The 15229-nt window shown below is 43.8% G+C and overlaps 1 protein-coding gene across 8 annotated transcripts in view; it reads left to right on the top strand.

The window, feature by feature from the left end:
* Positions 1–11667, top strand: part of SYT17 (synaptotagmin 17) — a 51430-nt gene extending 39763 nt beyond the window's left edge. For all 8 annotated transcript variants that reach the window (XM_042480682.1, XM_042480676.1, XM_042480683.1 and 5 more), the window contains one exon: positions 9787–11667. In XM_042480682.1, the coding sequence (XP_042336616.1) occupies positions 9787–9983 (197 nt within the window). In that variant the 3' untranslated portion in view covers positions 9984–11667. The remainder of the gene's footprint in view (positions 1–9786) is intronic.
* Positions 11668–15229: the final 3562 nt, after the last annotated feature.

Below are 15229 nucleotides of genomic sequence, written 5' to 3'. Positions count from 1 at the left end.
AAGGGAAGGAAATATAACATCAGCAAAATGTAGAGATCTGATGGGGAAATTAATCATGAAGAATCTAATACAGCTCAGACATCTAGATTAATACAAATACATTAGATACTGAAAAAGTCCAATCTCAAAACAATAAACACTTAGGGAACTGGACCACAATTTGAAGCAGACATCCAGCTAATGAAAATCCATTTGCACATTTGGAATGTGGCTCATCTTTCTCAGATCCTTTTTAAAAATCAGCTGTTCCTGGGTTAAAACTGGCAAAAACCAAGAAAGAACCTCTTGCAAGAAGGCCACAATTGATCCATTCTACAATGAGTCCTTCAGCTTCAAGGTGCCACAGGAAGAACTTGAAAATACCAGCCTGGTCTTCACAGGTAGGTTCTTCAGTCTCTTTCAAAATGTGGTCCTCAGATTATGAAGCAAGTCTTGATTACATACTGATTAAAGACCATCTTAATGAATATTTGATAAAGTACATCTTGTGCATTGTTTGCTGTAGGGTCACCCCAAGTCAGAAAAACGACTTGAAGGGACACAACACAATATCTTCATATACAGTTGCCATGTGAAGAAAAACATCTCAAAGGAACAATTAGGCTTCCTCTTTAGGTGATAAGAGGGAAGATCTCTTTTTAGAAGCACTTGTATCTGATTGCAATAAAAGTTAAACACTATACTAACTGTTGATGCCACCCAGAATACATGGTTATTAAAAGCTGCCTCATACATTGTTGACTAACGTTCAGCCTGGGCCCAGGACACAATCCTGTGGCACCCCTCTAGTCACTTTTTCCATGATGAGGAGCCATGAAGTTCAGGCATCAGAGGGAGAGAAGATCTGCTGGATTCCCCCTTCCCCACTGCCGTTCCTTTTGTCTTGTCTCATTAGATTGTAAGCCTGGGGCAGGGAAAATGTCTAATTAACAATTTGTAAGGTGCTCTGATAGCCTTTTGGCTGAAGAGCCAAGTATAGACAACACAACAAAAAATCGTGCAGTACCCTTTGGGTTTGGTGGTCAACCCAATTACAATTCCACCTGCCCTGCATCCCAGACCCTTCAGCTTCCTATCCACAGCCTCATATCCACTTCTTTTGCTAAATCCATTTTACTTGCTGCAGACGTTGCCTGCCCTAGTTTAATATGAAGTTTTAATCTCAAACCATAGTGCATGGTACTTCCCACAAACATGCATCAAACACCATAGTTTGAGTATGTTTTGATGTGTGTGTGACATTGATAAACCATAGTACAGGCAATGATCCTGTGGCTGGCTCCTCATGAAATGGGGGAAGAAACTTAGGATGGAAAGTAGGAGCAGGTAGCCAGTGTGTACCTCGGATACGAAATACCCAGGTTACGAATTTTTCAGATACGAAAAAATCCCAAGGGATTTATTTGTTTCGGTACAAAGTTTTTTCGGGTTACGAAAAAACTCCGGCGCTATTTTAAATGGAGCCGCGGCAGAGCCGCGGCTTTTTTCCCATTAGCGCCTTGGGTTTTCAGCTTCGAAGGCTTTCGTTACGAAAGCGGCCGCGGAAGCAATTATTTTCGTAACCCGAGGCACCACTGTATGTGTTTGAAACCGTTGTATCTTTGGAAGATCAACTGTGGTTTGGAATCTGAATGAAGGACAGGGAAATGTAACTGAGGCCCACAAACACCATGCCCAAATAAAGAGCTTTCTGGGTACTTTGGCCGTATGGCATTCAAACAACGCATGCTCCCAGCCCACCTGGAAGCTGTCCCAAAAAGGAGTGGCAAAAATGTCTCCATTTAAAAGCAAATGAAGGGTGGGAAATGATGCTGTGGCTTTCAATACATGAGAGAAACAGACGTTATGCTTGAGATGGGAAAGTAAAATTTATCCACTAGGTTGTTTCCAAACATTTCATAGTCAATGTGCTTATCAGCAATTCAAATCTCAACCTTCATGCACAGAATTTTCCTCTTCTGAAAGCAGTAATTAATTGAAACACTCTATGCACCTTCTTGAATATACAGTGTCAGGTGTGATTTGCCATCCACTGAATGGCTTTTTATGCACAAGAGAAAATTGAAACCTCCTCAAGTGACTTTCTTCCCCTTCTGACTCTCCAATGGAGAAAAATCACCAGCTGCCTGCTACCAGCTGCCTATTTATTAAAAAGGATTGCTTCAGATGCACTTGGTTGCATTGTTTGTTTGCTTAGAGCAGAGGATGAGGAACCATGTCCAAATTCCAGTTCTGAAAGGGTCTTGCGGACACATTCAGGAACAAACCAAAGTGTGTGTGTGGAAAGATCAGATATACTTCTTACACATTTTGACATTTTATGCAAAACACAGCTCAGTTCTGTGTATGTCTATTCAAGAGTAGGCTTCAGTACATCAGTTCCTATCACCAAAAATACCAGTTCAGTCTTGCATGTCTTCTCAGGGTAAGCCTCAGCACCATTCCCCAGGATACTAACTAGAGCTCATTGCTGTACCCACAGTTTCCTAGTGTCAAATAGCCTCTTTCCCAGTTACTGATAAAAAGTAATAGCAAAAGAGCTTTCAGTCGGATTCAGACCCCTGTAGTCTCCAGACATCCTGAAGGGAGATATTCTCCACCCATACTTAGAGCATTTCAGGACAACAAAACATGGAACCCAGACTACCTAGTGCAGAATCTGATCCCAGATTAAAAAATCTTCTGTATCAACACAGACTGTTGCATCCCCTCTCTTTCCCATTGCATTCCTGTTACACCTGATCTCATGTGAGTGTGCATGTATAGTCTGTTTCTTTAGCGTACTGCCTGCCTGCAGTGTACTGTGTCACAGTGTTCTGACTTAGAAGAGTAGTTCTCAGACTAGGCCTTTGGAGGTTTTGATTTCAGCTCCCCAAAGTCTCAGCCAATGTGCCAGTGCTCAATAATTCTGGAAGTGAAGTGCCAAACATACAGAAGACCAAAGTTTTGAAAACCATGACTAGAAGACGGGAACTGCAGCCAGCAGCCCAAGGTGGAATCAGGAGACTGCGCAGTCCGTGAGGTCACTGTGACGTGAATCTATACCTACCTGCTCCAGAAATTGACCACTGACCTCTCCAGGCCATGAAATTTTCTTCTCATAGAATCAAGAACGTAGAGTGGAAGAGACCACTAGGGCTATCTAGTCCAACTCCTGCCATGCAAGAAATCCAAATCAAAGCATCCCTGACAATGGCCATCCAGCCTCTGTTTAAAGACCTCCAAGGAGGGACTCTATCACCCTCCGAGGGAGTGCATTCCACTGTCGAACAGCCCTCCTGTCAGGAAGTTCCTCCTAATGTTGAGTGGATCTCTCCTGGAGCTTGCATCCATTGTTCCGGGTCCTGTTCTCTGGGCAGCAGAAAACAAGCTTGCTCCCTCTTCAACATGACTCCTTTCAAATATTTAAACAGGGCTATCATATCACCTCTTAACCTTCTTTTCTCAAGGCTAAACATCCCCAGCTCCCTAAGGCGTTCCTCATAGGCATGGTTTCCAGACCTTTCACCATTTTTGTCACCCTCCTTTGGACACGCTCCAGTTCTCAATGTCCTTTCTGAATTGTGGCGCCCAGAACTGGACACAATATCTAGGTGGGGCCTGACCAAAGCAGAATCAGTGGCACTATTACTTCTCTTGATCTAGACCATGGGTCGGCAACCTGCGGCCCGCAGGCCGGATCCGGCCCGCAGAGGCTTTTCGACTGGCCCGCGGCAGCAGCCGCAGCCGCCCATCGCCGAATGCGGCTTTTTGCCTCTAGGGTGCCGCCATTTTGGAAGAAAAATGGCGGTGCCCATAGCGGTGAATAATAATAATAATAATAAATGTTTATTATAAACCGCTATTCCAAATAGATCCATAGCGGTGTACAAGAAAATTATATAACAGTACAAGAAAATCTACAATTAAGATACACTGTATCTTCAGGCCGCCCCTGATGACGCTGGGCCGGCCTGCTCTCTCCCTCAACGGCCGAAAGATGACAGTTATGGAGGGAGGCACTCTGTCTTCAGGCCAGCCCCTGATGACGCTGGTCCGGCCTGCTCTCTCCCTCAACGGCCGAAAGATGACATTATGAGGGAGGGCACTCGTCTCTCAGGCCCAGCCCCTGTGACGCTGGGCCGGCCTGCTCTCTCCCTCAACGGCCGAAAGATGACAGTTATGGAGGGAGGGCACTCTGTCTTCAGGCCAGCCCCTGATGACGCTGGGCCGGCCTGCTCTCTCCCTCAACGGCCGAAAGATGACAGTTATGGAGGGAGAGAAAAGGCGCGCGAGACTTCACGCTATGCAGCCAGGCCTTTAAGAGACCCGCTGCTGCCCCAGGAGTCCCCAAACGGCTCCGGAGGCGGCAGCGGCCTTTAAGGGACCCGCTGCCCCCCCAGGAGTCCCCTCCAGAGGACTCCGGCGACGGCAGGGGGTCTCTTAGGGGCCCGCTGCCGTCCCTGAGTCCTCCAAGAGGACTCCGGCGGCAGCAGGGGTCTCTGAGAGGCCCACTGCCGCCCTGGATCCTCCAAGAGTCCTCCGGCGACGGCAGGGGGTCACTTAGGGGCCCACTGCCGTCCCTGGAGTCCTCCGAGGCCTCCGGCGGCGGCAGGGTCTCTGAGAGGCCCGCTGCCGTCCCTGGAGTCCTCCAAGAGGCCTCCGGCGACGGCAGGGGGTCTCTTAGGGGCCCGCTGCCGTCCCTAGAGTCCTCCAAGATGCCTCCGGCGACGGCAGGGGGTCTCTTAGAGGCCCCTGCCATCCCTGGAGTCCTCCAGTGCTGGCGGCCCCCCCGCTTTTTGCCAGCCTCTGACGGGGCCTGGGGCCCTGTTAGGGCCGGCAAAGAGGGGAGGCCTCCAGCGCTGGCGGCCCCCACCGGCCTTTCTGCCGGCCTCTGACGGGGCCTGGGGCCCCGTCAGGCCCGGCAAAGATGGGGAGGCCTGGCTCCTGGAGGGTGGAAGACTCCACCCCAACACGTGGCCCCACCGCTCGAGGTGGAAGCTCCGCCCCCGGCCCCCCAGTCGCCTGAGGGAAAGCAACCCGGCCCCCGGCTCAAAAAGTTGCCTACCCCTGATCTAGACACTATACTTTTTTGATGCAGCATAAATGCATTGGCCTTTTTAGCTGCCGCATCACACTATTCACCCATGTTCAACTTGTGGTCTACTTGGACTCCTAGATCCCTTTCGCACGTAGTTTCATTCAGCCAGGTGACCCCCATCCTATATCTGTGCAATTTATTTTTCCGCCCTAAGTGCAATACCTTACTTTCTCCGTGTTGAATTTCATTTGTTAGCTTTGGCCACCGCTTTCTAGTCTATTCAGGTCATTTTGAATCTTGATCATGTCCTCTGGGGTATAGCTATTCCTCCTAATTTGGTGTCCATCTGCAAATTGATAAGTTGCTCCCAATTCTGTCATCCAGGTCATTGATAAAGATGTTGCATAGCAAGGGCCCAGGACAGAGCCCTGTGGGACCCCACTGGTCACTTCTCTCCAGATGAAAGGACCATTGTTCAGCACCCTTTGGCTTCGCCCAGTCAACCCAATTACAAATCCATGTAACAGTTGCCATGTCTAGTCCACATTTACAGCTTTTTGCCAAGATCATGGGAACCTTGTCAAAGGTTCTGAAATCAAGATATACTATATCCACCGCATTCCCTTCCATCTACCAAGCTGTAATTTATCAAAGAAAGAGATTAGATTTGTCTGGCATGACCTTAAAGCCCCAAATGGCTTTGGTCCAAGCTATCTTAGGGACCGCCTCCTCCCGTACAAATCCTCCCCATGCTCTCCGGTCCTCTGGGAGGAACTTACTACAGCTCTAAAATCTAGCTTGCGGCGACCTCCCAGAGGGCGTTCTCTGCTGTCGCCCCCAAACTCTGGAACGACCTGCCGGATGAGATCCGTCAGATAACATCATTAGACAGCTTTAAAAAAGCGGTCAGACGGATCTCTTCCAGCAGGCCTTTCCATCCCGGCCCAGGTTCCCTGATTCCCTCATTCCTCCCGTGGCCCCTCTTAGTCATGGTTAGGATCAACAGAGGGATATCAGGGTTTTTAGTTTTTAATTGTTGTTTTTATGCATTGACATTGTGTTTTTAATATGTTATACTGTTTAATATTGTCTTAAGGGGGGAGGGATAAAGGTTTTTAATTGTCTATTTATATTTTACTGTTGTTAACCGCCCGGATTGGTTTGCCAGAGGGCGGTATACAATAATATTGTTGTTGTTGTTGTTGTGTTGTGTTGTTGTTCTTCTGAAACCCATGTTGAGTTTTTGGGATTATGGAATTGCCATCTAGATGTCACAGACTCTCTGTTTAATTATCTGCTCCAGAATCTTTCCTGGTATTGATGTCAGACTAACTGGACGATAATTGTTGGGATCCTCTTTTTTCCCCTTTTTGAAGATGGGAACAACGTTTGCCCTCTCCAGTCTGCTGGGATCTCTCCTGTTTTCCAGGAGTTCTCAAGATGATTGCCAATGGCTCCGATATTACATTTGCCAGTTCTTTTAATACCCTTGGATGGAGTTCATCTGGTCCCGGAGACTTAAATTCATTTAGATTAACAAGGTTTCCTCTACTATCTCTTTACTTATTCTGTGCTGAAATTCTCCTATTCTGTCCTCTGCTCCATTATCCTCAGGTTGAGCACCCTTTTCTTTTTCTGAGAAGACTGAGGCAAAGAAGGTGTTAAGTAATTCGCCTTTTCTCTGTCTTCTGTTAGCATTTTGCCATCTTCTCCACGGAGGGCCCTACCATTTCTCTTCTTACTTTTGCTGCGGAATATCCAAAAAAGCCCTTTTTATTGTTCTTAACCTCTCTAGCAAGCCTGAGCTCATTCTGCGCTGCTTTTCTGACTTTACCCCTGCATATACCTGCTATTTCTTTGAATTCCTTTTCTGTGATTCCCCCTTTTTCCATTTCTTATACATGTTCTTTCAAACTCGCTCGGTTGAAAGTTCCTTAGTCATCCATCCTGGTTTCTTGAGACACCTCCCATTTCTTTTTCACTGGAACTGTTTGAATTGTGCCTTCAGTATCTCCCTTTTGAGAAAGTCCCATCCATCCTGAATCCTTTATCTTTTAGTATTTCTGACCATGGAATTTCCCTCAATACTTCTCTAAGTTTACTGAAATCCGCTCTCCTAAAGTCTAGGATGCGTGTCTGACTATGCCTGGCTTCTCCTTTCCACTGTATTACAAACTCCCAGGAAAACATGGTCACTTCCACCTAATGATCCCATTAAACACTTGCAACCCCATTAACCAAGTCTTGTTGGTTAGGATCAGATCTAAAATAGCTAACCCCCTTGTTGCCTCTTCCACCTTTTGGACAATGAAATTGTCTTCCAGGCAAGTGAGGAATTTGCTAGACCTTGAGGATTTTGCTGAGTTTGACTACCAGCAAATATCAGGATAGTTGAAGTCACCCATCACTACTACATCTCTCCTTTCTGACTGTGTGGTCATCTGTTCTAGAAAGATATCATCCAATTCCTCAGTCTGACTTGGGGATCTGTAGTAGACTCCCACCATAACATCCTTGTTGTTGTTTCCCTCCCCTTTAATTTTTATCCAGATGCTCTCCACCTGGCTTCCATGATTGATGTCCTGGATCTCTTCACTGGTGTAAATATCTCTGACATATAGTGCTATTCCTCCTCCTTCTCATCCCAGTAGGCCCTAACATAATGAGCTGCGTACCAATTCCAGTGGGTTATTTCTATATACATGCAGGCAGCATTCCCCATTACTCTATTACATGATTCCTGTCAGTTTTAGTCAGTCATGCAGCAGAAATTTTGAAGTAAAGGCGCTTAGCAGGAAAGTCCCAAAAGTCATACTGAGCAAAGAGAATCCAAAAATTCACGCAGTTGTGTTGATCTCTATCTACTAAATGTGTATCTACCATTCCCATGGACAGCTTGGGATCTTTACATGGCCTCTGCAGCAAGTTTTCAATATCCAAAGATATTCCAAAAATCACCAACTGAAGAAAGTATATAATTGTCAGAACCAAGGTTAATTGGATGGTTCTGTCGAGAAGTGACCAGTGGGGTCCCACAGGGCTCTGTCCTGGGCCGAGTGCGATTCAACATCTTTATCAATGACTTGGATGACAGAATCGGGGGAGCATGCTTATCAAATTTGCAGATGACACCGAACTAGGAGGAGTAGCTAATACTCCAGAGGACAGGATCAAAATTCAAAGTGACCTTGATAGATTGGAAAGCTGGGCCAAGGCTAACAAAATGAACTTCAACACAGAGAAATGCAAGGTACACTTAGGGCGGAAAAATGAAATGCACAGATATTGGATGGGTGTCACCTGGCTGAATGAAACTACATGTGAAAGGGAACTAGGAGTCCAAGTAGAGCACAAGTTGAACATGAGGCCAATGCAATTTTAGGCTACATCAATAGAAGTATAGTGTCTAGATCAAGGGAAGTAATTGTTCCACTCTATTCTGCTTTGGTCAGGCCCCACCTGGACTATTGTGTCCAGTTCTGGGAACCACAATTAAAAAAGGATGTGGAGAAAGTGGAGTATGTCCAAAGAAGGGTGACTAAAATGGTGAAGGTCTGGAAACCATGCCCTATGAGGAATGAATTAGGGAGCTGGGGATGTTTAGCCTGGAGAAGAGAAGGTTAAGAGGTGATATGATAGCCCTGTTTAAATACTTGAAGGGATGTCATATTGAGGAGAGAGCAAGCTTGTTTTCTGCTGTTTCAGAGATTAGGACCCGGAGCAATGAATGCAAGCTCCAGGAAAAGAGATTCCAGCTCAACATTAGGAGGAACTTCCTGAGAGTAAGGGCTGTTCGACAGTGGAACACACTCCTTCCTCGGAGTGTAGTGGAGTCTCCTTCCTTAGAGGTCTTTAAACAGTGGTTGGATGGTCATCTGTCAGGGCTGCTTTGATTGGGAGTTCCTGCATGGCAGAATGGGGTTGGACTGCATGCTCCTTGTGGTCTTTTCCAACTCTATGATTCTATAAACCAGGGAGCCAGTGGTTTGCGTATCGGACTACAACTCTGGAGACCAAGGTTCAATTCCATGCATTACCATGAAATCCACTGGGCAACATTCTCTCACCCTCAGGGGAAAGTAATGGCAAACATGCCCTGAACAAATGCTCCCACGACTTAGGATCTACATAAGTTGGAAATGACTTAAAGATGCACAAAAACAACAGCAAGCCTTCAGACAATTATTCAGTAGTATTGCTCTGAGAGGAGAATATTATCTATTTCAAAAGTCCACACCAGGAGGTAGGCAACCCAGTACTCTAGATATTTTGGACTAAAATCCTGGCTGGGGCTTGTAGAATCATAGAGTTGGAAGAGACCTCAAGGGCCATCCAGTCCAACCCTCTGCCATGCAGGAAATCTCAATAAAAGCATCCCTGACAGATGGCCATCCAGGCTCTGTTTATAGACCTCCAAAGAAGGAGACTCCACCACTCACAATTACAATTATGGAAATTGTAGTCCAAAATACTTGAGTACAAGGTTGTGTCCCACTTGATCTACCTGATATTTCTTGTCCATGTTTCAGTATAATCTTATCTGGTGCTGGTTTCAATTTCTTTTAGATTTAGTAGGAATGTATTCACTTTCTGTGTGCTGGCAGGATTTCTGCAGATCTGTTTGTTCTGTTCATTTAAATCTACCATCTTAGTTTTCTTCAAAACAGCAGGAAACTCTCCTTGCAGTTGATGACCAATTGCTGAGTACAAACCGATTTTGCTCTAAGTTTGTCACCTATTTTTAATTTTATTTTTATTATCTTTAGTTTATGGCCACAACATGAAAAGCAGCAACGACTTCATTGGAAGAATCGTGATCGGCCAGTACTCAACGGGCTCTCCAGAATCCAAACACTGGAGAAGGATGCTCGGCTCCCATCGCACTGCTGTGGAGCAATGGCACAGTCTCCGGTCACGGGCTGAATGTGACCGTGTCTCTCCAGCTTCCCTGGAGGTGACATGAGGATGACAGTGACAACACTGCCAACATGCTCCTGAGCAGATATATATACAACTACACTTGTATATGATCACTATGGAATAGACAGCAACTGTTGTGACTACTGGTAACAAAACAGTTGCATTAGCCTCTGTGCCTCAACTGTCCTTCACTCATTTTTATTTGTTTCACGCTCATGGACCATTCATCACATGTGGCTTCCTACTACTCATGTCAGCCACTGCATTCACATTTGTGTAGCCAACTGTTTGGAACTGTTCCAAAGGTAATTCATTTTAAAATTCATTTTAAGAATTTCTTTGCTGCCTGTTATGTTATTGTCTAGTGCAGATCACAGACTAAAAATGCCGAGTTACCTGGAAGCTTTTCATTTGCCTTTTCTAAACTTTTAACTCTACAACTCTATGAGCCAATGTATTGGAAGATGTCTGTTCCCGTGCATTCTTGTTGATGAATGTTCAGTAAATAGGATAGAATGTAGGACATTATTTTAGCAGTAGAATATATGGTACTATCAGTCATGTCTCAATTCAGTCCTTTGTCCATGTACAAGCTTAACGTATATACTATGTGTTTATGTCTCTGGAATTGAGTGTGCAGATGGAAAGCAACCATCTCTCTTCTCTTCATCTTGTGTGTTAACATTTTATTACATGAATCCAACCTTATAGTACTGAAGACCCTCTTGGCCACTGCTGTTAAAAGTATCATTCTGCAACTAGCCTACACTTATGTAAGCCTGTTAAAGTCAAAATTTGAGGTGGGAGGTTCTGGATTACAGCCTGGCTCTGGAATGCCATAGATCAGTGGTGGTGACACTCAGAGTCCTCTCTGTGGGCACACACACCATCACCCCAGCAGAGTTTGCCAGAGTTCATTACTAGAAATCCAGAGGGACGTGGCACTTTGCGATAAATAAGTGGGTTTTGGAGTGCAGTTTGGGCACTCGGCCTCTAAAATGTTCACCGTCACTGCCATAGATCCACAGCAGCTTGATGTACATGAGCTGTGTCATTTGCTTCCACCTCAGCAAATGTGAGGTGAATGGGGTATGTCCCTCTCCACTTAGTGGTGGAGGACATCCATGTACAGCAGGAGGTGCAGAGGGAGACCTCTGGCCCTCACAGTATTCTGATTTCAACTCCATAAATTGCCAGCCAGTATGGGCAAATGATACTGGACTGTGGGGAATGAAGTCAATAACATCTAGAGGGCCAAAGGTTTCCCATCCCTAATGTATGAATTGGAGCTCCTGTTCCGACAGCACACCATTTGAATGGGACATTTAGAGACCATGACCAAACTGGAAACTGAAAGAATCTGAGACTTTGAGGGGGCCATTTGTGTATTGTGTTAAATAATCTTTTTTGGAGCCTTTGGGGGGCAGCATTCACCCAGAGGCTGATGCCAACTAATTTCAGTTATTTGTGATATTAGCATGATGACTCTTTCCCTCCTCTTTGGACTATCATGTGTTGAACTGTTCTTGTGTGTGAATCAGCAAATGATCTGCTTTTTTGTCTTACCATATTAAACAAAAATGCAATTTAAGTCTGTATCAATATTCTTCTAGCAAATCCGGGTTGAGCCAAATGAATTCCACATTCAGTGATGACTGCTGGAGCTACAGTGGTGCCTCGGGTTACGAAAGTAATTCGTTCCGCGGCCGCTTTCGTAACCCGAAAAGCCTTCGTAAGCCGAATTGCCATAGGCGCTAATGGGAAAAGCCACAATTCCGTGCGAAAAAGCCGAAAAAAGCACCAAAAGTTTTTTCGTAACCCGAAAAAACATTCGTAACCCGGAACAATAATTCCATGTGGGATTTTTTCGTATCCCGAAAATTTCGTAACCTGGGTATTTCGTATCCCGAGGTACCACTTATTTGCTTAATGTTCATTGGAGGGATCCTGTTGTTGTTTCCTTCTGAGTATCAGTTTTGAGTAACATATTAAAGACATAACAGGATTCTGCCCAGAGTTTGGAAAAGTTAAGGGACTTTGTATTACAATTCCTAGAAAAAAGTGAAAAGAAAACCATTTTGTCTGTTCTAAGTTCTGATTTTGGACCATTAATAATAGTCTTTTTTTAAAAAAATAGTTGTGTTGAAAGACTTTAAAATGCACAAGTGGTTTTAGATGTGGGAAAACATTAAGATACTACCAATATAGATATAAAGAGTTTGGAAGGTGGAACTTATGGTAAAACCGTGTGTGTGTCTGTATCTGTATCTGTTTGTGCTTTCAAATCGCCTGTCAAACTATGGCAACCCCATGAATACCATAGGTTTACTATAGGGAATATTCAGAGGTGGTTTTGCTACTTCCTTCTTCTTAAATATAGCCTAAAGCATGTGGTATTCCTTGAGGTCTAATCAGGTCTGATCCTGCTTAGCTTCCAAGATCAGACAGGATCTTGTGCCAAACTAACCAATGTTGAATCCCACACAAGATGTAACGATTTTATGAATGGAGGTTCTTAATATGTAATGACTGATACTTCGCATACTTTTATCTGTGGTTAGCCAGCCCTGGGCCCTTTCACAGTTCACAATTCTAGCAGTGGGATTCCACTTTAACTGCTATGCTTCAATCCAATCGAATATTAGAATTTGCAGCCTTGAAGGGTATTCAGGGATATTTCCAATCTTCAGCCAGAGAGCTCTTGTTGTGTTCCACCAGACTAGAGCACAGAATATAACAGATGTTCTTAAACATTTAGAAAGGGATGCTATAATCACTAAAGGTCAACATGGGTTTCTCAAAAAGAGGTAGAGCCAGATCAATGTGATCTCTTGTTATAATAAAATTACCAGCTTGGTGGATGAAGGGAATGCTGTTGACAAATCAGTTTACAAAAAAGTCAGACAGAACACTCATAAAATAAAGACACTGAAATTGTTGATCAATATGAAGAAAACACATACTGTACATACTTAAAACCAGTGCCCTGGTTTTGAAGACTTCCTGCACCACTCTGTCTATGATTTCCTATTATTTTATGCCTCTATAGCTAAGCCATTTTTTACAAAACCAACTTCTCTAAATCTTTGCAACTTAATGAACAATAACAATCATTATATAACCAACATTCTTCTGTTTAGAAAAGCCTTCCTATCTAGACATCAAAACCTACAATCACATCATCTCTGGTTCTTTTTCTTTTGATATAATTCACAAAGGTTGCCATGTTTTCAAATCCGTCTGTATTAGATGTCCCTTCAACAGATTGGTCAGCTTGTCTGATGTAGCCAGGTTCCATAATTTTTCTATCCACCAGGATATCAATATTTAGTGTACAATATTCTTGCTGCTGTAGTCATATAACAAATGGATGTGTTTAATGTGTTCATTCTCTGTTTTCTCACTAAAATCCACCATATTTAAAATAGTTCCGGTCTAATTTCTGCTTCTGACTGAAAAATCGTAATTATCTGTTTCCCTATAAAACAATGCCAAAGAACCTACGATATTATGACAGGCATAACCATTCTGGCTCACACTAAAGGATGGATGGAAGAGAGAGTAGAGGGAAGTCAGTGCTTTCAGGACAGATTGCACTCTTGCCTTTCACCAGGGGATGGTTCCCTTCTTTTTAATAAGAGTTAAAGTATAGTATTTACATTGACCTGTGGATAAGTCGACCTAGGTTTTGGGGGTCAATTTTTGGACTAAAATTTCTAGACTTATACATGAGTATATACAGTACTTCAGTCTCCTTCCTTAGGTGCATATAGTGGGGTAGAAACCAGGGACCTGGTACTTAATTTCCATACACAAAGGATTTTGAATTTGAATTGACATTCTCACACACCAATGGCATATATATGACTGTCCCTGGTTTCTACTTCTTCCGATATATATATGTATCGGAGGAAGTAGACGGAAGACCATGAAAGCTCATGCTTCCAGTTAGTCTCAAAGGCACTATAAGATCTGTTTACATACTGATTCTATATCTTCGAATATCCAAAGGCAGTTCACTGAAATCCAGCCTGAAAGAACATAGTTTGACATCACCATTTGATGACAATTCATGCCAGTTGGTCTTGGGTACAACAGAAGGGTTTCTTTAAATCCTTCCCTTGAGATTTACATGTCTTCAGTGTATTTTAAAACCATGGTATTTTTTCCAAAGTGGCAAACAGAACATACCAGTCCTTAAACCATTGATTCTGCTAGATGATTCTGTGCAAAATTCCACATGTACAACAAAATAAGGAGATATATTTAAGGAAAATACATATATGTATATTTGTGTGAAGAATCAAGTGTGTGGGGTTTGTATACATGTTTCCTAACAAATTATCAGCATTTTTATCTTCTTACAATAACAGTCTGAGATAAAATAATAAGTGAATAGCCCTAAACTACCCAAGATTATATCTACAGATTGCACATAGCACGTCTTAGATGGAATATGTCAACCTGAAAGACCCTACAGGCCAACAGCTAAGGAATGTCCAATCGGCCCTTCTTATAAACTGATTTTTTATACACGGATTCAAGCATCCACGGTTTGTAAATGTTCAAAAAAGGTATAAATTCCAAATATCAAACCTTGATTTTCCATTTTTTATCAGGGCCACCATTTTGCTATGTCATTATATTTAATGGGACTTGAGCATACATGGATTTTGGTATCCACGGGGGATCTTGGGATCAAACGTCAGCGTATAAAAAGGGTCTGCTGTACTTGCTATAGTGTACCTGTTATAATGTACTTGTGCATGCTATAATGGAACAGGAATCCCCCATCACCACCTTCTGAGCTCCAGGATGGATCAAAGACAGTAAAGAACAGTGCCTCCAAATCCCATTCCAGAGAACTGTTCCAGAAGAATACCAGGGTTGGTTCAAGGGTGGGATCCCTGCAGAATCTCTTGAGTCCCAGCGAGTATAAGCTCCACATGACACTGACTTGAACTATAAAAAGTACATCCACTCAAAAAGCAATACACCGAGAGAATCCCTGTTCTTTCCCAGACCAGATTTCTTCTGTGCATGACAGAAAACCCTGTCAGCCAAAATTGGAAGAGATTAACAGCCCTGGCTTCATCCAGCCAGTCTTTGGGCATTATCAGACAAGGGAAATTGGAAGTATGGCATAATCCAATGGCAATCTGAACGCAATCATGGCGTTTCACGTTATTGCGTGAGAGGTGATCACACGCAGTTTCGGGCAAAGGCAAGCTATTTTCGGGCAATGGGAAGTCAGTTCGAACGCAATTCGAATTCACCTAAATTTGCTGA

This window comes from Sceloporus undulatus, chromosome 8, assembly GCF_019175285.1.
Source record: "Sceloporus undulatus isolate JIND9_A2432 ecotype Alabama chromosome 8, SceUnd_v1.1, whole genome shotgun sequence".
Classification (NCBI taxonomy): domain Eukaryota; kingdom Metazoa; phylum Chordata; class Lepidosauria; order Squamata; family Phrynosomatidae; genus Sceloporus; species Sceloporus undulatus.
Note: the sequence above shows the minus strand (reverse complement) of the source record. Positions and strands in the feature narration are given on the sequence as shown.